Below are 24,507 nucleotides of genomic sequence, written 5' to 3'. Positions count from 1 at the left end.
ATCCTTTTCTAATGAATGCTTGACATCAGCTAGTCCAGATAAGGCTTAGATTATGATGATTGGGGGGCCACAATTTGGGTGGTTTGGATTAAGACATCCAATTTCTTTGTACACCTCTACTGTATATAAGGCAATGTACATACAGATTTTTGTTTCATGCAATTAGTTTTAGGAAGTTGTAACCTCTGAGATTTTACAGGACATCAAATGAGATTTTCAGTGTAGGTAAGGTAAGGGGTATTTATGAAACTTTGAAAGTCTGCTCGCTTACGAAAGAAAGCAAGCTTGGATCTCAGCAACTCCTTTTTGTGTTGAATTTTATCTGCTTCTCTGCTACTGTGTGAGGAGCTCACTCCAACCTCTCTTTGCATTTGCATGTAGCCACCATCAGCAGACTATTAGGGAGTTCATGCAGCAAAAGCTGTGCAGGGCTCACTGTGATGACTGTGACACCTATTTCATACATCTGCTGCATTTCCTCATGTTAGTAAGTTAGCTTAAAAACAAGGTAAATCTAAAACTTACGTGGGCCAGAAAACAGAAAAATGAGGATGTGTCAACCATGGCTGGTGACCTTTACATCCGGTTTCTTCTTTTTCATACTCTTTGCAGGTGCAATAGCACACCCCAGTGATTCTATGAACGATGCATCAGATTGCAACACATTAAGTCATGTTCCTCTCTGCAATCATTGACAAGCAGTTCTAACTTCACCCGGAACCCATTTTTTCCAGCATTTCCTTCTCAAAGTATATAACATTTAAAGTCAGAAAAGTGTGAAAAATGGATTGAACCTTACTTCCCAGCATCACTAATCCTCCCTCACTCTCTTTTCTTTTGTTTTGTATTTTTCCTTTCACAAATTGCATGTGTACTTCCCGGCATAGCCGATCCTCTCTCTCTCTCTCTCTCTCTCTCTCTCTCTCTCTCTCTCTCTCTCTCACACACACACACACACACACGAGATGGTTTCTAGTCAGGGAAAACCAAACAAGAGATGGGTTCTTATACATAACTTTATTGTCTGACCCTGTTGTTTCAGAAAACCCGGAGAAAGAAAGATGACAGTGAGTAGGTTGTTGGAGCCTATCCCGCCCTCCCTCTCTGTAGGCCCACTTATCGGGCAGATTCACCAAAAAATCTGCCAAACAAGAGATGTGTTCTTATACATAACTTTATTGTCTGACCCTTTTTGTGTGGTGCATGCACGTTGAGGGTGATTCTCAGGTTTATAATCTGGGACGTAAATCCTCTACAACCTGTGGCTACAACATCCGAGCTCTCTGGGCCTCACTGTTTAGTGTGTGTGACATCCACTCCACCCATCTGGTGTGCTCCCTAATGTTCACTGCACATCTCAAAGATTAATTGGATTCAAAACTCGGGCTGGCCACACCAAACTATTTAGAATCACACCTAAAGAGGATCTCAATCCTTGTATTCTTCATTGAAGAGTAAATCACGATGTGGAAAATATGGATAGGGAAACTTAAATGGAAACAAACTTCAGGCTATGAAGCACATATCTGATATGGCTTTCCTTAAAAGTATATTATATTATTCATCCCCTCTCTCGATGGTATGAGATTGCTTCCATGATATAATAAACTTTGATGGTTTTGCAGTCACAGAGAAAATGTTTGTTTATTTAGAATAAAGATACGCATTTCCATGCCTGATTTTGCAATGGCTTACATGCAAAGCGCATAACTGTTATCTTCACAGCCTCACCATCCACGGTGTTTTAAAGAACGCAATACTTATAAACCCCTCTTGCCTTTTCTCCAAGCAGTATGGGACTAAAGAGTTTTACTTTTACAAACCATGTTTTGCTGGAAAAATGAAAATAAAACATATTTTTTATAAAAATGAGAAAAAGTATACATGCACTCTCTCTCTCTCTCTCTCTCTGAGGCATCAATGAATATGCATAGGATCCAAACAAGTCGAGATAAAATAAAAAATTTATGAGCTGAATTGACATAAATGAGCTCCATCAGCAAGGGATATTTGTCGCCCAATACCTTGGGCCACAGTTATAAAGCACATCAAACAGACAGATCCATTCCCGGTCATCAGTTTTCACCGTTATCTGTTGGTTGGACATTAACCATCTTTCATGCTCACCATCCATTTTAAGGACACCCTACAAATGGTTCAGATCGTCCCTTCAGTGTGATGCAGGTCATCCATAGGCACGCACCATGCTGATTGCCAAACAGGCAAACACTACCTATTGCCACTTCGTGCCTTATTCTGGTATCAGACTTCATCTACCACAAGTGAACCACTAAGATGATGGGCCGTTCATCTAACACAACAGGACCACCTAAGATAATGGTGGTCCATCAAATGGCAGAAGACCACCATTGCCTCTGTCGATTTGAAGCCATCCTTTCAAGGGCACGCAAAATGGATTGTACCACTTGCGTTGCTTTTTGCATGCCCTCAATTGGGGAGGGTATGGGGGCCATGAGTGTCCTAGGTGGTCCCACCAATCCAGCAGTTATTAATGACAGTAGGTGGGCCGCCCGGGCTGGACAGAAATTTGCACCAGAATAAGGAACTAAACACTGGATCACTACTAAAAAAATAATAAAAATAGAGGAAGTTGCATGCTTGGTGATTGGGACCGTTGATCTGGTGAGAGCCACCATGTGGATGGGCTAAAGGAACAAAAATCAGGGTGATTTAACTCCTACCAGACATGAGTTCTGCACCTCCATTCGGTTTTCAGCCACACCTTTTTTTTTTGCGGGCCATTAATGCCTGACCATCACGTTCCGATATCCTTTAGCTAACCTTCTGTCCAGATCCATCCTCAATTAATGCACGCTGACGCGCATGGCCGACCACCATGTTGGTAGGCTACAGCCTGAAATTCCAACCAGTCATGAGTTTTGCAACTTCAATGTGGACCGTCTGTTTTAGCTGAACTTCCATTTTCCAGGCCAATAATTGGATGGCTAGCATTTCAATACCCTCGGTACATGGCCCATTGGTTTGCAAATCACAGTCATGATCACCAAACGCAAGTACCACTCATACAGAACAGAATTTCGGCAACATCATGGAACTCCATGACCACTGCAACCACTGATCTGATAAAAAATGGAAGGGACCATGTGAAAAAAAAAGAAAAAAAAAAGAAAAGAAAAAAAGGAACTTTTTAATTGATAAGAAGGGAACTGTGATAGACTGGTAGAAAATAAGATCACACAAACACGCGCGCGCGCGCGCACACACACACACACAGGACTCATTCCAACGTTTTGAGGAGCCTGAATAACCCAGCTGCTTCTCTAATCCTTGAGAACTCAATGCAGAAGGCCTGGACTTCGATGAACAGGTCTTGAACTGCATAACCACAAAAACTGACCAGCATCAGTAACATGTATCTGCATGCCTACATACACCTTCATATATGCGCACAGTGCATATGCATGCATATATTTCTTCATAGCCACCACCACATAACAGCAGTTAGTCACATGGGTATCCATTAAAGCTTACAGGACCTCATAAAATGGTGCAGCATGCATGCATATAGGCATACATGGATGGACAGGAGTAATAACATACATGAAACATATGCAAACATTCATGCAAGCATGAGTACGTGTGCATGAATCCCCGCCACTTCTGAATAGCATATGTAGGAAATTACGTATTTAGGTACTTACCATTGATTATCTTATTTCGTATGAGGCTCTGTAGGAAGACGCATACGAGTCTTACCAGTCTATTTTGCATGTACTTGTCCTGAAAAAGAATGGAGAGTGTGTTGCATCAGGAAAGATGTATCCAGACACGAGTTGCAGAAGATGACTCAACAGCTAGCAGATCAACACAAATATAAAATGCACCAAGGGTGAGGAAAGGGATTCCAGGAGGTTACATCAGCATCATTAAAGACATCAGGGTGCCATCGCAAGAATGAGAACTCGCAGTGATACTAACGAGTTCTCAGTAGCAGTGGATCTTCATCAGCGGTCGCTATAAAGGACTTACATTTCTGCACTTGTTATGGATGAATTAACTGCTAGGTTCCTGAAGGAGGTCCCTTGGTGAACGTTGTTTGTAGATGGCGTGATATTGATCAATGAAACTTGGGAGGCAAATGCTAAATTGAAGGTTTGGACAAAGCCTCTACTGTCTAGAGGCTGTAAAACCAATATAGTATTTGGATTTTGGAATGCAACTTCAGTGGTAGTAATTATTTTCGTTAAAACCGATGGCCCAGATATTCCTCAGAGCCTCTTTTTTTTTTTTCCCAAAAAATATAACATCAACTTATTATTCAAGAGGATGGGGAGATAGATGAGGACGTTATCAATAGAGTAAAAGCTGAGTGGATGAAAATTAAGATGTCGCTAGCATGTTGAATGGTTGCCACACATCATTATCTAATAAAAAAGGCGTATGGTCGCCACACAACTATGGAATTCAAGGGGAATTTTTACGAGCCATTCAACTAGCTATGCTATATGGGGCAGATTGTTCAGCATAATCAGCGATTGAGGATTGGAAAGACGAAGATATTGAGATGGAATGTGTGGAAAGACTAGAAAGACATAATTAAGAATGACGTCACTAGAGGCAGCCTAGAGTAATCCAAGTAAGAGATAAAATGATGAAGAACGGATTGAGATGGTTCAGTCATGTGCAACAAAGACCAGAGGCGGCTCTGGTAAGGAGGGAACAATTGATTAAGGTTGGGGTGCCTGAAAAATAGGGACCGCAATGGTCAGATAAAATTCTGGTTATCAGGTTTCAGGTCAAATAACATGGGCAACTTAAGTAAACAGGTCAAGCGTAGGTTGAACTAGGGCTGATGTGGCCCACCCTCCTGCCTATATACTTGTTTATCTATAAATAATGAAAGAGTGTTCAACAACCATGCAGATGCAGTTGCTTTAGTGGCAATGATGTGCGAAGGATCAGAAAAGGTTTCAGTCCAAGCCTCCCAATAAAATACTTTTATGAGTGGGGCAAGTCAGGCCACGCCTGGGCTAAGGAGTAAGCTAATGAAGCAGGCCTCGTCATCTCATCTCAAGTCATGAATCGGGCTCCAGCCTGGATTCTAGGGCCATTTAGCAATCAGGTTGAGCTCAGACAGACCCTACCCAACCAATTGCCACGAGATGGAGATATGAAGGCTTGCTCGCTTGAGGAGGATAGTCATGAATAGGAATGATCAACAAAACAATACTTGTTGGGGCTTTCTTGATCATGTGGATTGGGGCTTTCTTGATTATATGTTGGGAAGGTTAGGATGTGGGGTAAAGTGGAGAGCTTGGATTCAAGTGTGCTTTAGATCGGCCACATTCCCAATCCTAGTTAATGGTTCGCCACATGGATAATTTTCAGCCTCCAGAGGGTTGCATCAAGGCGATCCGTTGTCTCCTTATTTGTTTGTTATAGGGATGGAGGGCCTTGGTAATGTGTTAGAGAAGGGGGAAGAGTCAAGAGATTGGTTCGGTGGAAGGATTTCGGGTGGACAGTTCTAACTTTCAGATTTCGCATCTCCAATATGCGGACGATATGCTTTTGTTTTGCAAGGCAGACGGTTTCAAAGTGCAAAACCTCTGGTCGATTATCATAGCTTTTGAGGTGGTCTCTAGTCTAAAGGAGAACATTAGGATGAGCGAGATTCTTGGCATTGGTCTCTCTAAAGAAGATATCCAACAGCTTGCATCCATTTTTCATTGTAGGGAGGGGTCTTTTCTGACCACTTATCTTGGGATGCCCCTCTATATTGGTAAGCCGGCAAGACATATGTGGGACACAGTCATTGAACGGTGCAAGAGGAAGTTGTCTAAGTGGCAATCGAGATACCTATCGATGGGTGGGTATATGATATTGATGCAAACGTCTATGTCATATCGTTCAGTTTATTTTATGTCCTTAGTTGAGTGCCCGAAGTCGGTTTTAAATATTTTGAAAAGGCTTAGGGGGGATTTCTTGTGGAAAGGTTAAGATGACAAGCATAAGTTTCACCTTATGAAGTGGGAAGAGGAGGACAAGCATAAGTTTCACCTTATGAAGTGGGAAGAGGTGTGTAAACCTTGGGACCAAGGAAGAGCTGGATTGAGAAGGCTAGAGGAGATGAATTTAGTGTTGCTTACGAAATGGGTGTGGAGGTTTGGGGTAGAAAGGGGAGCTAGATGGAAGGTGGTGATAGAAAGAAAATATGGGGTAGATGTAAGCGGATGGTGGACCAAATGTTCTTCTTCGCATCGAGCTTCTTTTCTTTGGAAGTCGGTGGTGTCCTTAAAACAAAGGGTTTGGGAAGGGATTGGTTTTGATTTGGGGAACGGAAAATATATTCACTTTTGGGAGGACATGTGGCTTGGCAACAGTAGTTTGAGATCTAGTATCCCGTATCGGTATCGGTTGGCGTAACGGTGCCCTTCGATACCGATACGGATACAGGGGTGTAACGGCGATACGGGGGCGTAACGGCCCGTAACGGTGCAATTTTATTTTTTTTGCCAAAAAAATATGAAAAAATATGGATTAAATCTGGAATATTCTAAGCATTCCAAATATGCATTTATTTATAAATTGGAACATGTTTATGGTGGTGTAACAGTCCACTCTTTGGTGAGAAGTTGTATCGGATTGTCTGATGAATTTATGAACCAGACAACCTGGATTTGACTGCAAAACTCATATATTTAATTTTCTAACTATCTACTATCAATGATAGATATATTAGAATGAATATAATATGAAAATATCTTACATGTGTAATATATTCGAATTTTTTTTAAAAAGGCCAAAAATAGTGCGTAAATAGAAAAAAATTATAAAAGAGTATAAAATGACAACAACAATCTATAAAATGGACATTAACATGTTCTACTATGATTAACACATCATATTCTACCATTAAAACAGCAAAACATTGAATAAAAAAATGATTTTTCGAATTTTTTTTTAAAAAAGCTGAAAATAGTGCATAAATAGAAAAAAATTATATAAAAAAATAAAATGACAACAACAATCTGTAAAATGGACATTAACATGTTCTACTATGATTAACACATCATATTCTACCATTAAAACAACAAAACATTCAATAAAAAATGATTTTTTGAATTTTTAAAAAAAAGGCCGAAAATAGTGCGCAAATAGAAAAAAATTATAAAAAATATATATAAAATGATAACAACAATCTGTAAAATGGACATTAATATCTTCTATTATGATTAACACATCATATTCTACCATTCAAACAGCAAAATATTGAATAAAAAATAAAAATACCTATTTTTGAGGAATTTCTAGAAAATGACCCACAGTTCTTCGAATTAAGAAAATCCTTAATATAAGTTGTTTTTATCTGTAATATTAAGCTAAGAGTGGTCAAAAATATTAATAGAATGATTTAGGAAGAGTTTGGAAGAAAGAAGTTTCAAAAAAAGTGAAAAAACAGACCTTAAAAAGCAAAAAAAAAAAAGGTCGTTTTTCGACCGTTACACCCTAACCGTTATGGAGCAATAATGGCCATTACGGCTACAGAATCAGGGGGTGTCCCATTACGGCCCTATATCATGTAACAGCCACTACCGTTACCGATACGTATCTGCCGATACGGCCATATCGTAACGGATACGGGATACCCTTCCAAGATTAGCGGGGTTAACATCAGAAGAAAATCTGAAGGTCTGTACTTGTTTTTCTCTGAGGGTGATGATGTAATTTGGGCTCCACCGTGTAGGAGGAATCTCGATGAAGAAGAGTTTCAAAATTTTGCAGGGCTTCTAGTGTTGGAAAAGGTCGTTCTGGTTGATTCTTGTTCAAATTCGTTAAGATGGTTAAAAGATAAATCTGGAAAATTTTCAATCAAATCTTTGTACCGGGTCTTAACTGATGAGGGGGATAGCGTTGAGACATCTCCGACATCTCATGTATGGCGTTATGGGGCTCCGTTGAAGGTCACGGCTTTCGGGTGGCAAGTGGGGAGGAACAAGGTGTTAACTATTGATAACCTTTGCAAGAGGAATATGATTCTTTCGAACGTATGCCTAATCTGCTATCAAGATGCAGAATCAATGAACCATTTGTTCCCCCATTGCCCTTTCGCTAAGGAGTTGTGGGATCTCTTCTTCCAACTATTTGGGGTGCTTTGGGTACTCCCGGGTTCAATAGATAATTTTCTTCTTACTTGGCATGGTGGGGGAATTGGGAGATCAAAGAAGATGATATGGAGGTTGAGCGTCTTAGCATGGTTATGGGCGATATGGCTTGAAAGGAATGGTCGATATTTTATGAACAAGAAGGGAAAGCGATAGATGTTCTTAGGAGGGCTAAATCATTTGTAATAGAATGGGTGTCGGGATCAAATAGTTTGTTCGAAATCTTGTTGGGTTGGTAGCAGTGTTGTTGTCTTTTGTTTTTGTTTACACTTTCGTATATTTTGGCCTTGGCCTATCAATGAAATTATCATGTTTAAAAAAACAAAACAAAACAATACTTGTAAAGTAGACTCCAAATAGCTAGAACAATGCTATAAAAAGCAACCAACAGAGAGACATAGGTATGGTGTTGCAACTTTTTCTTTTTGAAAGATGGGATAGTGTTGCAGCCTGCAGCGGCATTTTCAAGAAACATGGACATGGAAATTAATATATTATCATATCCAAAATGCAGATATAAAAGGAAGTCATCTAAGGTTTGAGTTTCAAAACCGGCTCGAGCACCCAATTGAATTTTCTTAAATCATCCTTGTTTCCTGATGCGCCGGATTCCATACATGTGGCGTCATGGTCTGGTAATCCAAACCATATATCTGATGGGCCACATTGTTGTTTGGCTCTGGAAGATCCTAAACCTTTGATCAATGACCTGAGAAAATATACAACTATGGTCCATGTCCAATAGTTTTTTTTTCGAAAAAAAAAAACCCAGCACTGAAGACCAGCAGCAAGGGGTGAGGTGACCCTCTCGTCACCCTTCCCTGAACAAGCAAAACAAAGCAAGGAAAATCAAAGACGATCTTCACGGCATCCTTCATTTATGGTGGGGGACTTCAGATGGCCTTGAAACACTTCCTGGTCCCGCATGCACGTGAGCAAACTTACACATTTTGCTGATGAGAAGACCCTACAATTCCTCATTAAATTTGTTCCTTGATATTTATGACTGTCTGTTCTTGATTATCTATGTGAGAAGGACACCGACACCATTTTTAAATTGTGACGTGTCAACATGTGACTGTGCACATGTTTGATTGGACATGGCTCATACGAAAGATGACTTTTTGTTCAGTTACTAGTATTATTTTTACATATAAATGATTGACTTTCAGGTATATTTATATCATGATTTGTTTTTTATTTTCCATATATGCTATCAATAAAGGAAGCCATTCTCTACACCCACTCTGATAGGTAGCAGCGACACTTCATTCTACTCTTGATTATTCACTAGTCAGAAGTCCTACTATCATTTCTTTGTTACCCGTGACAAGGACAGCAACGCCATTTTGAAATTAGGTCATATCAACATGTGGCTATACCCATGTGTTTGACTAGACATGGCTCATATGATTTTTTTATTTTTTATTATTGGGTTCAATTATTAATATTGTTACATACAAATATTCGACTTTTAGGTGTATTATATCATGATTTTCATATAAATAATTGCAATATGCTATAAAAATAGGGAAGTCACTCTCTGCATCCACTCTGATTGCAAGTGGCACCCATTTGTTCTACTCTCGGTTATTCATTAGTCCATAGTACTACTATTTTATCTGATGAGAGTGAAAAGAGTGCCTCTAGCTACCAGAGTGGGCATAAATAATGATTACCTTAAATACAATACTTTATTATCTGAAAATATATATATATATATCCAGACACCCACCCCGAATCTGTCTAAATTTTGAAATTCACCATGTTTGACACCCCACATCCTTGTTTGAACCGATACAAATGACCATATAGATGGGTTAACATTCGATTACCCATTAAATGTGTCTCGAGTCCTCTTAATTGATAGAAAACAAATAAATAGATAAAGAAGATGACTTGTCAGAAGTAAAGAAGAGTACCTTAATATTCTCACAAGATGATATGCAATTTGTGATGTACATGTGCACGAACTCCGTTGGTAGGTCAACTGCAGTAGTGAGCCTGTTCACAACTTCCATAGAATGTAGACTCATTTCCATGTTCACAAGGACCGTGAAGTACCTGTAATCAGGAATACTGAATGAAAAAATAATGATAACGACAATATATATTTTGGACGGATGTCTACCTCAGTACCCTTGAACGCAGGAAAACAAACATACTCTGCAATTTCAGCAGAATTCATCAACTTTATGAGAAGTTCAACAGCAATGAGTGGGTTGTGTTCCACCAATTCCTGGAAACAGGATCATGCTCTGTTTACCAAGAAAAAAGAAAAAGAAAAAAGAAAGGCGAGCACAAGAACTACATAACAGGAAAACCATAACGTTAAATAATAAAATAACATACAGGTAATTTCCGTGGGGTCAGTCCACAATGATACACAATCTTTGGATCCTTTTCAAGCTCAAACAAGACTTGCTGCAAAACCATGACAAAGTGGAATTAAGAATAAAATCATTTGGTGCTTTACCAGTAAAAGAAAATGAACAAAATTAGCTATTTTATTCCCAATGCCAGAAGGCTTCAATAAAAGAAAGAAAAGCTCTCAACATATACTGATATACATAGTTAGAGAGTGGGTCCAATGATTCTAACCTTGCTGAAAGCAGCATGAAGCAGGTGCAGATTATCAATTGAGCTACTTTAGAACTAAAGTAGAAAGACTCAAAGAAACCACCAATCAAACTACATGAACAGACAACATCCAGAAAAAGCAAATTTCATGAATTTGTGTGACTTGAATCCTTGATGAGGCACCTCCTCAACTCTGCTCTTAACTATTGACCTGGATCAGTCATGGCACAAGCTATAGTAGTCGCCACTACAACATTGACTAGTTCCCATGCATCTCTAATAAGCACTTCACAGGTTCCTTTCTGCATCAGCAAAAGACAACAGCCCGAGTTCCTTTCTCAGCTTTCCAGCATTGATATGTTTTGCACAAATCTTATGGTTCTTTTATTCCCTGAGAAATAAAACCCTGAGCTCAAACCTTAAGGGAAGCGGCATGAAGCAAGAGCAGGAGTAGAAGCAGAAACATTGAGCTACTCCAGAACTCTATGCATGAAGAATTGAGGTTCCTAAGTGGGAGTGACATCCTAGGTAGAAAGATTCAAGCAACCAAGGATCAAACTAGATTAATGGAATTACGTCCAGAATAAGCAAATCACACGGGCATGCATGACTTGAATGCTCAAAGAGGCCCCTCATCACCTATGCTCTTAACTATTGAACCCGTTTGACATGTGGCCCAGAAAATTTTTATTAGTTGCCACTACAACATTCACTGAGATTTTGCATGTCAAACATATGAAATAAGCATTTTGTGAATTTATTTCCACATGAAAAGAGGAGGAGAAAACCTCACTTGAGTTCCTTCCTCGGCTTTCAGCCTTGATATTTTTTGCATAAATATTATGCAAATGTCTCCTCAACCCAAATCTTTCTGAAAGCAGAATATAGCAGCAGCAGATGCAGAAGCAGAAACATAGTCGAAACTGAGCTTTCTGAATGCTACACGAGATGGGGTGGTTCCCAGAAGGAGTGGCCTATGTAGAAAGATCCAATCAACTATCAAAGTGCGAACTGAAATGCATCCAGTATAACATATTTTCACAATCATGCATGCCTTGAATTCTTGAAAAGGTCTCTCATCATTTCTGCTCATACCTATTGGCCTGGATCAATCCGTGGCAAATCAACCTATTGTAGTCGCCACTACAACATTTACTAATCCCATTGATTTTGGACCATCAAAGAAAGAATGAGCCTTTGAGTTCCTTTCTCAGCTTTTCATCCTCGATATCTTTTGCACAAATCTTATGCTTCAGTTTTTGTTCTGAGAAAGCTATGTTGTCCTAACACCTCCATTAATATACAAACCCCAAAATGCCCCTATTCTCCATTGATTTGGATTGCACATAAGTGGAGCAGTAAAAATAATAAAGAACTTCCCTAGGTGACCATTCTATTCTCGATATTCACGGCATGAAGCCCCAACCATTCCATTCTAGTCATTCATGACAAGAACAAGATAGAATGGTCCAGCAGAGGTAGATGCAGTTAGTGGTTTTAATGGGCAAAGGTAATGTGTGCATGCAAGGAGATAGATCGCATTGGTTTGGAAACTGTTTCCCCAGTATATGAGGATGAGTTTAGCAGTGAACGTGATGGCAAAATCATGTCTATATTTAATCCTCCAAGAAGGGGGGGAGCCATGTAACAATAACCAAGAAGTAAGCCAAGATGATGCTTTCCTACATCCAAGTTCTCTACTTGATGCAAAAGCCAATCTGTCTAAGCATATAAACAAATTTCCAATCTCCGCAGTTGTATGCCTTTCAATATCCAACTTGCAAATAATTCCACCCTTGCTTGACTTGTGCTTAGAATCAATACATTCATGGACAATTAAAGCCACATCCACAATCTGCATGCCATTCACAAGAGCCCCTTTCGCCCTAGAGATGATTGCCCATAGGACCTTTCAGAATCTAGAGGCCAAAACCTGAGCCAAGTTCTTATAGGACCCCAATTAGTCTAGTTGGTCAGTACTCTTGCAAGCACTCCACACCTTCCTTCTTGGGAACTCAAGCAATAAAGGGCGTCCGATATCCTTAGGTCAAGGTATTCCATAACAGTAACAGTGGCCGTAACAGCCACTACCGCCTTTAAAAAAATGTTTCGGCCCTGTAACGGGCAACGGTTACCACCATTATTGTTACATAACAGCCATTATGTAACCACTTTTTAATACCTTGCCGTAGATAATCTCCCTCTCTTGTGAACTTTGGAAATGAAGGCAATCAAATCACCCCTAATTTCTTCCCAAAGAACTTGAAAGAAGGCTATGGAAAAGCCATCCGAACTAGGAGCCTTGTCTCAGCCCAAGTTATTGATTGCTTCCAGAACCTCTACCTCCTTTTAACAACCAAGCGTCTTCAAGTCTTCAATGATATAAGGGCCCGTTTGGCATCTCTACTCTAATCTAATAAGTGCTTTTCAAATAAGAGCTACCGTAATAAGCTCTTTTTATTCTACCTCTTGTTTTAAATAAGCTCATTTGCTAAAATCAATTTTTCAAACTCAGAAAAAAAAAAAAAAAAAACTCTTATTTGAAATAAGAACTGTTTGGTAAAACGTTAAAATACAAGTTTTTGGGGGGTAGTTGATGTCATTTTTTAAAATTACAGCAAATCCATTATTAAGAGCAATCCAGACGATTGTTTTGGTGGATCTCACCATAAACGAACCGTGCCTCAAATGGCAAAAGAATGGATGGCTACAATCTTCATGTTTTAAGACATTTGGGTTGTCCATTATGTCAACATTGGATGTGGATCATTCATCATATGGAGAGCCCACCTTTGATGTGGACCATCCATCATGTGGACCAAACCTTCAAAGTGGGTCGTCCATCATGTGAAGCCCATCTTGGATGTGGAACATTCCTCATTAGGGGCTGACCTTTGACGTGGACTGTCATTATGTGGGGCCAACCTTGATGTAGGTCATCCATCATGTGGGGCCCACCATCGCTGCTAATTGCCCTTTATGTGAAGCCCTTCAATGTTCACTACCTATTATGTGGAGTCCACATTTGATGTGTCCATCGTGGGGGTGCCACCTTTGAAGTGGGTTGTCCATCATGTGGGGCTATAGTTGAGTGGCTTGAACGGTGCAATTTCATGAGGTGCGAAGCTTTCACGGCTTAGCAACTTTTTATAGGCGGTTCATTAGAGGATTTAGTTTCATCATGGCTCCCATCACCGATTGCACAAAGAAAGGGGAGTTCGTATGGACTGAAGATGCCTCTAGAGCATTTAAGGAGATTTAAGGTCGAGATGAGTGAAGCTCCCGTTATGTGCCTTCAGACTTTTCTAAAGTCTTTGAAGTTGCGTATGATGCATCTAAGGTAGGTATAGGTGGAGTGCTTAGTCAGAAAGGGCACCCCGTTGCTTATTTTAGTGAGAAGTTGAAAGAGGCAAAGCAGCGGTATTCTACATATGACAAAGAGTTCTATGCGGTCGTTCAATCCTTGCACCATTGGCATCATTATTTATTACTGCAAAAATTTGTCTTATTTTCTAAAAACAAGGCCTTATGTTACCTCAATTCTCATAAAAAAAACTAAACCCTAAGCATGCTAAATGGGTCCAATTTCTCAAGAATATTCTTTCGTTCTTAAACATAAGGCTGGGGTCGAGAACAAACATGTTGATGCCCTTAGTCGTCGAGTGGCAATACTCTAGAGTATGAGTGTGGAAGTAACCGAGTTTGAGCAACTGAGAGAAAGTATCCTACATGCCCAAACTTTGGTGAGTTGTATGCGTCATTACGAGATGTTCGGTCGAGCAACAGTCGCGGGTTTGTCATCATCGATGAGTTCCTATTTAAAGGTGACCGACTTTGCATTCGTTGTACTTCCCTTTGTGAATTCCTAGTTTGGAAACTTCATGCATGAGGGATAGCTAGTCATTTTGGGAGGGATGAGACCATTGCCCTTGTGGAAGATAGGTTTTATTGGCCATGTCTCAAGTGAGATGTAGCCAAGATAGTTGGGCAGTGCAGGACCTGTTAACTGGTGAAACAAAGAAAGCAAGATACAGGATTGCATACGCCTTTGCCGGTGCCCCATACTCCATGGCAGGACATCAATATGGATTTCATGTTGGGTTTACCAAACACTATCAAGAAACACGATTTCATAGTTGTGGTTGTGGACTGTTTTTCCAAAATGGGTCATTTCATTCCGTGCTCAAAACGACGGATGCCTCCAATGTGGTTAAACTTTTCTCTGGGGAGGTAGTGTGTTTACATGGTCTACCAAATACCATAGTATCTTATCCTGAATCCCTGATGTACGTTTTATAAGCTATTTTTGGAAGACACTATGGCACATGATGGGGACGAGGCTTCAATTTTCATTTGCCTATCATCCTCAAACAAACGGTCATCAAAAGAAATCTTAAAAATCTGCTTCGATGCCTTGTGGGAGATCACATCAAAACTTAAGATATTGTTTTGACTATAGTCGAGTTAGCGTATAATGGTTCCATTAATATGTTCATATGCATGAGTCCATTTGAGGTTGTGCATGGCTACAAACTTAGAAAACTGTAGATCTCATACCTATGTCTGTGTTCCATAGGCCATCTGAGTCAACACATGAGTTTGCATATTGTATGCATGAATTGTATAGTGATATCAGGAAGCGAATTAACTTAAGCAATGAAAAATATAAAGCATTTGTTGATTCTCATCGCAGATTTCAGGAATTCCAAGTAGGAGTTTATGTCATGGTTTGTATTGGGCCCGAACGGTTCCCACATGGGGTTGTTAAGAAATTGCAAGCGCGTAGTGCAGGATCATACAAAATACTGCAGAAACTGGGTCCTAATGCGTATGTAGTAGTAGGCCTTCCACCTACCATGGGAATTAGCTCTACTTTTAATGTGAAAAATCTAGTACGATACAAGGGTCCTGCTGCTTCGCCTTCTGATCCATTTTCAGACCATCCCACAGACCAAGATCCATTCCTTAACCTATGGCCTCTACCTAACCCATCATCCCAGCCTTTGCCACCATTACCACCATTACCTACTCGAAGTGAACAAGTCGAAGATATACTGGATGTGCAAGCTGTTTCCACTCGTCATTGGGAATTTCAAAATTTCCTCGTTAAGTGGAAGAACAGGCCAATTTCAGATAGCACGTGGATTACTGAGGCTGAGATGCAAATTTTGGATCCTGACATCCTTAAGCATTATAAGAGTTATAGTCCGTTAAAGGTGAACTCTTCTCAGCCAATGAGAGTTGATGAGGACATCACATCACGTACACCTTTGCATACGTACTAGAGGACGAGACGAGCCCTAATTTCTCTATGGCTAGGCGAATATCCATGTTGAAGACCCCATAGTGCATGCACAAGCATCTAGAAGACCCCACACTGGCAAGATGCACATGGGTTGCTTTGAGTGATATGGACCGTTGGATTTTATGGACGCAACGATCAGGCCATTAATCGTGGACCATTCTTGCCATCATAGGACATGTTTTACGATCTAGTTTATATTTGATTTATGCTTTGGATACTTTATGAGTGGTTTCATATGTTTTTTTCTTAGACTATGATTATTTTGGTTAAAAGTCATAAAACATGGTATATTTTGTAATTTTCAAAAGATCTTGAGACTATTTGGGGGGGGGGGGGGGGGGCTAATGTTTGCTTTAAAACAAAGAGAGAGAGAGAGAGAGAGAGAGAGAGAGAGAGAGAACTCTCTTGTTTTCTCTCTTATCTTCATGTGATGTGAGGATATCTTCCATGTGATTTGGAAGCAAGGTGTCCCAAATCGGTTACGTTTCGGCCTTAACGGCCGATACGTAATGGTAACGGTATCAACCGTTACGCGATTCGGCCCCGAAATGGGGCACCTCTATTTTTTGGGTTCGTAACGGCCGTTACAGCCCATAACGGCCATTACGATACCGTAACAAACGTTACGGTCCATAACCCTAAAGAAAAAAGAAAAAAAAAAAACATACCTTTTTTTTCTTTTCTTCTTCTTCTTCTCCTTCTTCTTCTTCTTCTTCCAACTTGAATGTGAAAATTGATTTGGGAAATTTAGCATCTTCTTCTTCTTCTTCTTCTTCTTCTCTCTCTCTCTCTCTCTCTCTCTCTCTCTCTCTCTCTCTCTCTTCGGTTTCCCTCTCTCCTGTTTTTTTCTTTTGAAATCGGAAGCGGATTGACTAGTGTACCAAACACCAGTATAGTTGTTGTAGGTACGTGTCATGCTAAGACGAGTGCTGACACTCCTCAAGCTTCAAGTTGTACGAACAGTTCAAAGGAGATCAAAGTTATATGGGCTCCACGGTGATGTATTTATTATATCTACACCGTTCATCTATTTTTAAATATCATTTTAGAGCATTAGCCAAAAAATGAATCGTATCTAAAGATGGTCTAGACCACACCAAAAATAGCAGCGAGATGATGATTTTCACCGTTATAAAATTCTTAGGCCCACCATAACATTTATTTTCCATCCAATCTGTTCAAAAGGTCAAAAAGACTTGAACGAAGAGGAAAAACAAATATCATATTGATCCAAAAGTTCTATGATACCAAAAAGGGTTTCAATGGTAGACGTTCAATCCCCCACTACTTTTTGCAGTGTGGTCCACTTGATAATTAGATCTGTATTATTTTTCGTGCCAAGCCTTAAGACGAGCTCGTCAAATGAATGGACGGTTTAGATACAACACATACCTCATGATCAGACCCACAAGACTTGCTTGCGTCAAATGAATGAACTGCGTACGAGTTACGCAACACGTTGCACAATTTAATAAAATGTACATGTGCCACATTGGCCCCACCATGATGTATATATTTTATCCATGCCGTCCATCCATTTTGCCACATCATTTTAGGTTATGATTCAAAAAATTAGTAAGATCCAAATCTCAGGTGGACCACAGCATAGGAAACAGTGGTTATAGAATGCTCGCCATTAAAAATTTCTTAGGGTCCACTGTAATGTTTATTTTCCATCTAACCTATTAATAGGGTCACACTGACGGTGTGGATATAACACATTTATCACGGTGGAGCCCAAAAAACATTGACAAAAGTGTGCTACACTTCACAAACCGAGTCCCGCCTAATTCGAGCTTTGGATCTGCCTCATTTTTGGGCTCATGCCCTAAAATTATTTGGCAAAATGGATGGACGGTGTGGATATAACACATTCATCACAAGTGGGGTCAAAAAAACTTTGACACTCGTGTGCTACAATTCATAATCCGAGTCCTACCTAATTCGGACCCTTAAAAAATTGTATACGAGACATGTATTAACTTAAATTTTACCAATTAAATTATGGACTGTAATTGCTAACTCAAAATGTCAAAATCAAATTGTTTGAATAGTTTTAATTGTTAATTTGTGGACGCTTATTTTTTAAAATAGGGCCTTTTGATTTTTTTTCATGATTCACTATCCAATAAATGTCCACCAACTCACAAGTGGGATAATGCCAATAAATTGCATGAATTTGAGGCTGATTTGGGGCATGGATTGGTCCTCCAAGTCAGCCCCAAATTGGCAACGCGATCTACCTGAATTGGTCCTCCAAGTCAGCCCCAAATTGGCAACGCGATCTACCTGAATTTAATTTCATTTCTTAAAAGAACTATTGGGAGAAATGATATAAAATTGTTAAGTATATAAATTAGATATTTAGAAAATTAAATATATGAATTTTGTGGTCAAATTCAGGTTATCTGGTTCATAAATTCATCACACAATCCAATACAACTTCTCACCAAAGAGTGGACCGTTACACCACCATAAACATGTTCCAATTTATAAATGAATGCATATTTAATATTCCGGATTTAATCCATATTTTTTCATTTTTTGGTTAAAAAAATAAAATTGCACCGTTATGGGCCGTTACGCTCCCGTATCGCCGTTACACCCCTGTATGCGTATCGGTATCGGAGGGCACCGTTACGCCAACCGATACCGATACGGGATACCTTGTTTGGAAGGAAAATCGGTGCGAGGCCTATTTTCATCAATGGAAGTGCAAGGCTTCCTTCTATTCCCATATTCACATCTCTTCATCAATAATCAATGTATTTCTTCAAGTTTCTTCTTCCCCCTTTCTTTAAAATCCATCAAAACCCTTCCGATTCTCCTCCTTTACACCTTTCTCCACAAGCCAAACCTTGGAACCCAAAACCCAACCCTACCTAGCCCACACATGTTACTGTGCAGCCACACATGTGAACCCACAAGGCTGGCCGTACGGTCACATCCCTTGTCTCTTTGGCATTCCACTACTCTTACAATAAAACCCCTTCATTCCTACCTATAAACCCTAAATCTCAAATCTACCAATTTTCCCCAAATTCCCAAACCCTAGATTTTCAAATCATTTGATTAACCTCAAATCCCTAAATTCCCTACATCCAAAACCCTAATTCTCATCTCCTAATACTTAAATCATTTAATCCCTTCATTCAATTCCCCACTTTAACCTTAATCACACCATTTTCCCCGAACTTTCCTAACCCTAGCTTCACCCACACCCAAAACTAGTAAACCCTAGGTAGTATTAGACATTCTCCTTTACAATAGACCTAACCCTATGCTATTTGCATGTTTCTAAATCCATTAGATCCTAATTTTTCATGTTTAATGGTCTATTAGCCCAGCTTGATAGGCTTAGGAGGGATTTCTTATAGTAAGGTGGTGCGGCTAATAAGAAATTCCATTTACTTAACTGGAATGAGTAAGCTTGTAAATGAAGGAGGTGTGAGGATTAGGCGTCTGGAGGTTGTTAATTCAACCCTATTGGGTAAGTGGGTGGGGAGATTCAGAGTGGACTCCAGCCTTTGGAGGGTGATTGCTACCAAGTATGGGTCCTCCCCAATGGGCTGGTGGATTAGGGATTCAAGGAATCCTCCTTGTTTATGGAAATCAATGATCGGTGTAGCTCCATTGCTGGCTAGGGGTTGAGTTTCACCATCAAGGAGGGGTCCAAGATAAGATTTTGGGAGCATGTTTGGTGCAAAGACGCCCCTCCTCATTTATCCTTCCCTTCTGTAGCCAACCTCTGCCTGGTGGCTGATATTTCTGTTACTAGTTGCTTCTCCACCTAAGGCTCTGGGGGTGTGTGGCTTCCCCTTGTCGTCAGGATTTAAATGATTTAGGATTTAATGATCTAGTGGATCTTTTGTCTCGATTAAAAGGGATCATGCCTTCCCCGAGTGTGAAGGATTAACTCATCTGGCGTTTCAGCAAGTCCGAAGCTTTCTCAGTGCAGTCTTTCTACTTGATGTTGTCCCAGCCTGATCTAGGGGGTGTCAAAAGTCACACAACCCACATTTGGTCCTATGGAGAGCCTCAAAAAGTTGTTGCCTTTGTGGTAGCTAGTAGAAAGGAATAGAACTTTAATAACCAATAACTTGTATTAAAAAAATAATAATAATAATAAAAACATTCATCCTTCCTAATGCATGTCCTCTCTGTTTGAGTGTCGAAGAGTAAGTGGACCACCTGTTCATCTATTGCTCCTTTTCTCGAGTGGTTTGCTCTAGTATTCTTCGATCTGCGAGCGTGAGTTGGATGATGCCTGGTTCACTTGAAGGTCTATTCCGTGCTTAGCACCATGGTGGGGGGAGGGGGATGCCTAGAGCTGCAAGGTGGAGGATCATGATGCTCGCCATTTTTTTGTTTATCTGGCTCAAAAGAAACAACCATTGTTTCCGCAACCTAAGGGGTTTTGTTGTTGGGATTTGTAATCAGGTGGCTTTGTATATCAGGGAGTGTGTTCCCTGAGGGTGTTTGTAGGTTTAGGTTTCTTTGTTATAACAGATCATATTTAACTCTTTTAAAGACCATGAACGCAAAAGTTGCTAGATTAAGTAGTAGAAGCCATAGTAGAAGTACTATTGGTTATTAAATAAAGGGAACAAGAACAAACCTATCGGTTAATTTTCTTGAAGCATCTCTAAGGAATAACTAATGAAAAGACTATCTCCACTTATAACTCATTAAAATCATGCATAAGCAGTGCCTACACACACACACACACAAAAAAAACATTAACACCTTATACTATGTGATTGGACCAAACCCCTTCTTTCCATACATTTTGTATGGAAGATCCATTTGCCACTTCTACTCAAGCTGTCACATGTGTAAGGCTGGCTTCCAAACTGCATATGGTTGACTCAAAATACCCTATATAGGCCTTCTTTGATGCAAATACCCTTCCTTGATCCACATAGGGGGCCGAACAATGACATAGGACTGGATTATTTTTTTCCTTTTTAAAAAAATTTCCTTCTGATGGTAATGATAATTTTTTTAAGGCAGAGCAAAAAAGAAGAAGCAATCTAGGGAAAGTGAGGAGAAGGATGGTGAGATGCCATTCCTCCATAATCTCAACTGGTGAGATGTCATTACTCTATTAATCTCAACCCAACAACCAATGACACAATAACCTAATCACCCAAGAGGCCATCCCTCTTGCATAAATTGCCCCACAGCCCAAGAGAGATTACCCTGAGCCCTAGAAAAAACCACCCCACAAGATTCAGATTTTATTATTGACTGTGCAGTATTTCGCTCTTTCCACAAAGACCACATAGGACTTGAAATTTCCCACTAAACCAGGATCTGGTTGATGTGTAGGATTGAGATCTCTGACTGGGTCTAATGGACTGATCCTATGGACCCATCAGACCATTGTGTAGGCCATCCATCTGTAGCTGAGGGTTCAATTATTTTGATATAATAACAAACCACAGATCTGATCGAGTTCTTCTTATCAGACTAATCTGTGGGATCATCCGGGACCTATTTGATGAGGATGTGTGGTCCATACGCATCAATATCCAACTATTGGCTAAGATAAGACAATTTTATGGTGCAAAGGTCCACGAAGATGTAGAAATTGAGAAAAGAAGTGGAAGCATAAATTAAACTAGCTAAAGTCTGGTATGATTAAGGGTAGCGAGTACGGCAAGAATGGGATTTAGCATATCCTCAACATCCAAATTCTTAGAATACCAGCACTGCAAGGATTTGTTGCTTCTTCTAAGTATGATCATGTTAAAATACTCCAATAACAATATTACAAGATCAATTTATTGTCCAATTAGTACAATTCACTCCAAACCAATAACTACCCTCAGATGAGAGAGCGTATGTACAAGGAAAAAAACTTATTTATCAGACCCTCATTCATCAAATCACCAATGAAATAGGGTAGTCAAAGTCCTATGAAATGCCAAATATTTAGAAAAACATGAAAGCTGATGTATTTGCATACTGTAAGGTTTATTCTTCCAATTGAATTACTTATAAGAATGTAATAAACACACACCTCTTGCTGCTGAGGCACAAGTGGTCCCTTCAAGGCTTTCGCAATTAAATCCCTAATTGCAGCCCCTCGGCTGGTGTCAGCACACATTCCATAATCCCACAATAGCTCATGAGTATTGTCAGGGTTGAGCCATACATGCTGTAAATTCAGAACAGTGATCAGTACAGGCTGAGCACATCAAGAATTAAGAAATTTTAACTCCTAGTAGAATTCTTGCCTCTCCATCTTGTATTGGGATCCTTGGTGGAAGAGGCCTGATCCACTGAGGACCCAGTGCTTCCAATGACATATTTTGCAGTAGTCCAGCTATCGCCCCATCTCTTTCTCCGTACCCAATTCTCGGTTTGGCTCCAGGTGGTGTAAATTCAAGCCTGAAATATTCACAGATGTCATAAAAACGTGAAGCAATAACAAAGATAGGAAACCACACAAGCCACTCCATCGTGTATGTGTGAATTCTTTATGACACTGGGCAGTAAGTCAATTCTCTTTTCCAGATGGAGCAATACATACTCTGGTGCATTGGCATCACAGCCACGGGGTACGTCAGGGTCTGGTATTGCATTTTTAACAGCAGATCTCCTGAACAAACAATCATACGGTTCTTCTTGTGAATTGTCACAATATTGTTTCTGCAGCTGATCACGTGGCAAAAAAGCCTGTTCATTCATTAAAACAATTAAAATGGTGGTCACTTCAGGAAATAAAGAGAACATTGCATCTAGCCAAATGCTTTGTAAGTGTAAGTTCAGATCCTCAGCACAGAACAACCACTTTACTTCTATCAGAAGCAATATGTATAAACTCACATGTGACGAAGGATCAAATCCTTTGATGAAATCTACAGCAGACTGTTTTAGAATCTGCATGGATGAGGACCACGTTAACAAGTCTAAATTGTGAGACAGGAAGATCCAAAACAATCAAAATCTGGGAAGATAAATTAGCAAAAGAGTAACTGTCAGACCTCTTTACTAGTGCTGGAACTGGCAGTCCCTAACAATTGATGAATAAATGCCCTTTCAGTTTTTTCAGCTGTATCATCGCATGCTGCCTGTAAAATGCCACACATCAAAATGAACAAAAGGTTGAACCTTGTGGCAAATTTTCAAGCAATTTACATAATGTATTTATTTATTTATTTTTGAAAGACAAGAAACTTTATTAAGACCGCCAAAACAGCCCAGCAACAGGAACAGGAAAAGAGAAATAGAAAAAACTAAGACCAAAAAAAAAAAAAAAACAGACACCCCAACCCAGAACAAAACCACCCTGAATCAAGGAGCCAAATCCCTGAAAAGTACGAGGACCCTAGAGAAGACCGCCGCCCGCAACGCAGCCTGATTCCTAAAGCAACGGTTGTTTCTTTCAGCCCACATAGCCCAAATAACAGCAAAAAGAAGAATGCACCAATTTACATAATATTTAGCTGCTAAAATCTTAAATCAACACGTATCCACGCAAATCCATATATTTTTTTTTCTTTGGCTATATTTTTTTTAAAGGAACAGATCTTCTAATTATAAAATCCACATTGGCAACCTCATATACATGTCCAACATTGAAACATGTATCCATCTTACCAAAGAAAAGCTGAAAAATCAAAATTCTAGACTGTGATGAAAACCATCGTGCTTACATTTATAAGAACAGAGACAAATGGGTTTGAAGATGATTGCTGCTTTGAATAAGCTTGATGGAGAAGAGCGAATGCAACCAAACGCTGCCCGGGTTTGAGCATCTTTTTATCCTGGGAACGAAAAACAAATTAATTAATTGAAAAGCCACAATATCTTTCATGTGAGAAAGCATTATCAAGCAACTCAAAATGTGAACAAAATGACCATCCAAACTGAACAACAGCAAACCTTCCACTGCATTTTATTTTATTTGTTTTCTCTTCTTCTTCTTCTTTTTCTTCTTCTTGGAATGGCCTTCTGCTAAATTTTATGCCCCTTTATTCAATGCCCGATCAGTGTGGTTACAAATACCAGTAAAGTAAATAGGAAGACCTGTGCAATCCCAGAAGATACAGAGGATAGAGGTTCAGAATTGAGAGGATAGCTGCTCTCTAAGGCAAGTGGTTATGGATGCTCAGAAAAGAGCATAAAGTTTTGTGAAGTGATTGGGACTTGGTATAAGGTCAAAGACGATGGATATAAATCTAGAGGTGTATCCAGGTGTGTGGATATGGTGCATGGAGGGTGGCATGTCTAGTGAAAATAAGTGATTCAGTATAGAGATTAGGCGTTAGGTAGAGAATGGGAGTAAAGTAAAAAAGAACAAAACAAAGTCAGGATATGGGAGGAGTTTTTGTGTGGAAGCCTTCTTCCGATGTGTTGTTTCATGAAGTTGGTTCCTTGTAGAGAAGGAGACAGGTTAACAAGTGATTCGAATAAGTGGATGATGTGTGGGTGTGCAAAAAGTCATTCGGTTCTAAATTCAAGACTCCA

General features: G+C 39.7%; 1 protein-coding gene across 2 annotated transcripts in view; it reads right to left on the bottom strand.

Annotated features, from left to right (window-relative positions):
• Positions 1 to 3,149: 3,149 nt before the first annotated feature.
• The window catches only part of LOC131242744 (uncharacterized), a 34,318-nt gene continuing 12,960 nt past the window's right edge, over positions 3,150 to 24,507 (bottom strand). The window contains exons 2-12 of one of the 2 annotated variants that reach the window (XM_058241582.1): positions 23,694 to 23,804; positions 23,022 to 23,108; positions 22,864 to 22,917; positions 22,568 to 22,713; positions 22,272 to 22,425; positions 22,055 to 22,192; positions 10,497 to 10,568; positions 10,310 to 10,383; positions 10,067 to 10,208; positions 3,684 to 3,762; positions 3,150 to 3,357 (exon numbers count right to left, since the gene is read on the bottom strand). In XM_058241582.1, coding sequence (XP_058097565.1) covers positions 3,260 to 3,357; positions 3,684 to 3,762; positions 10,067 to 10,208; positions 10,310 to 10,383; positions 10,497 to 10,568; positions 22,055 to 22,192; positions 22,272 to 22,425; positions 22,568 to 22,713; positions 22,864 to 22,917; positions 23,022 to 23,108; positions 23,694 to 23,804 — 1,155 coding nt within the window. In that variant the 3' untranslated portion in view covers positions 3,150 to 3,259. Of the gene's footprint in view, positions 3,358 to 3,683; positions 3,763 to 10,066; positions 10,209 to 10,275; positions 10,384 to 10,496; positions 10,569 to 22,054; positions 22,193 to 22,271; positions 22,426 to 22,567; positions 22,714 to 22,863; positions 22,918 to 23,021; positions 23,109 to 23,693; positions 23,805 to 24,507 lie in introns of those variants that run through there. The other variant, XR_009169711.1, reaches the window with a different exon arrangement.

This window comes from Magnolia sinica, chromosome 4 (genome assembly GCF_029962835.1).
Source record: "Magnolia sinica isolate HGM2019 chromosome 4, MsV1, whole genome shotgun sequence".
Classification (NCBI taxonomy): domain Eukaryota; kingdom Viridiplantae; phylum Streptophyta; class Magnoliopsida; order Magnoliales; family Magnoliaceae; genus Magnolia; species Magnolia sinica.
This window is presented reverse-complemented; position numbering and strand designations above follow the sequence as displayed.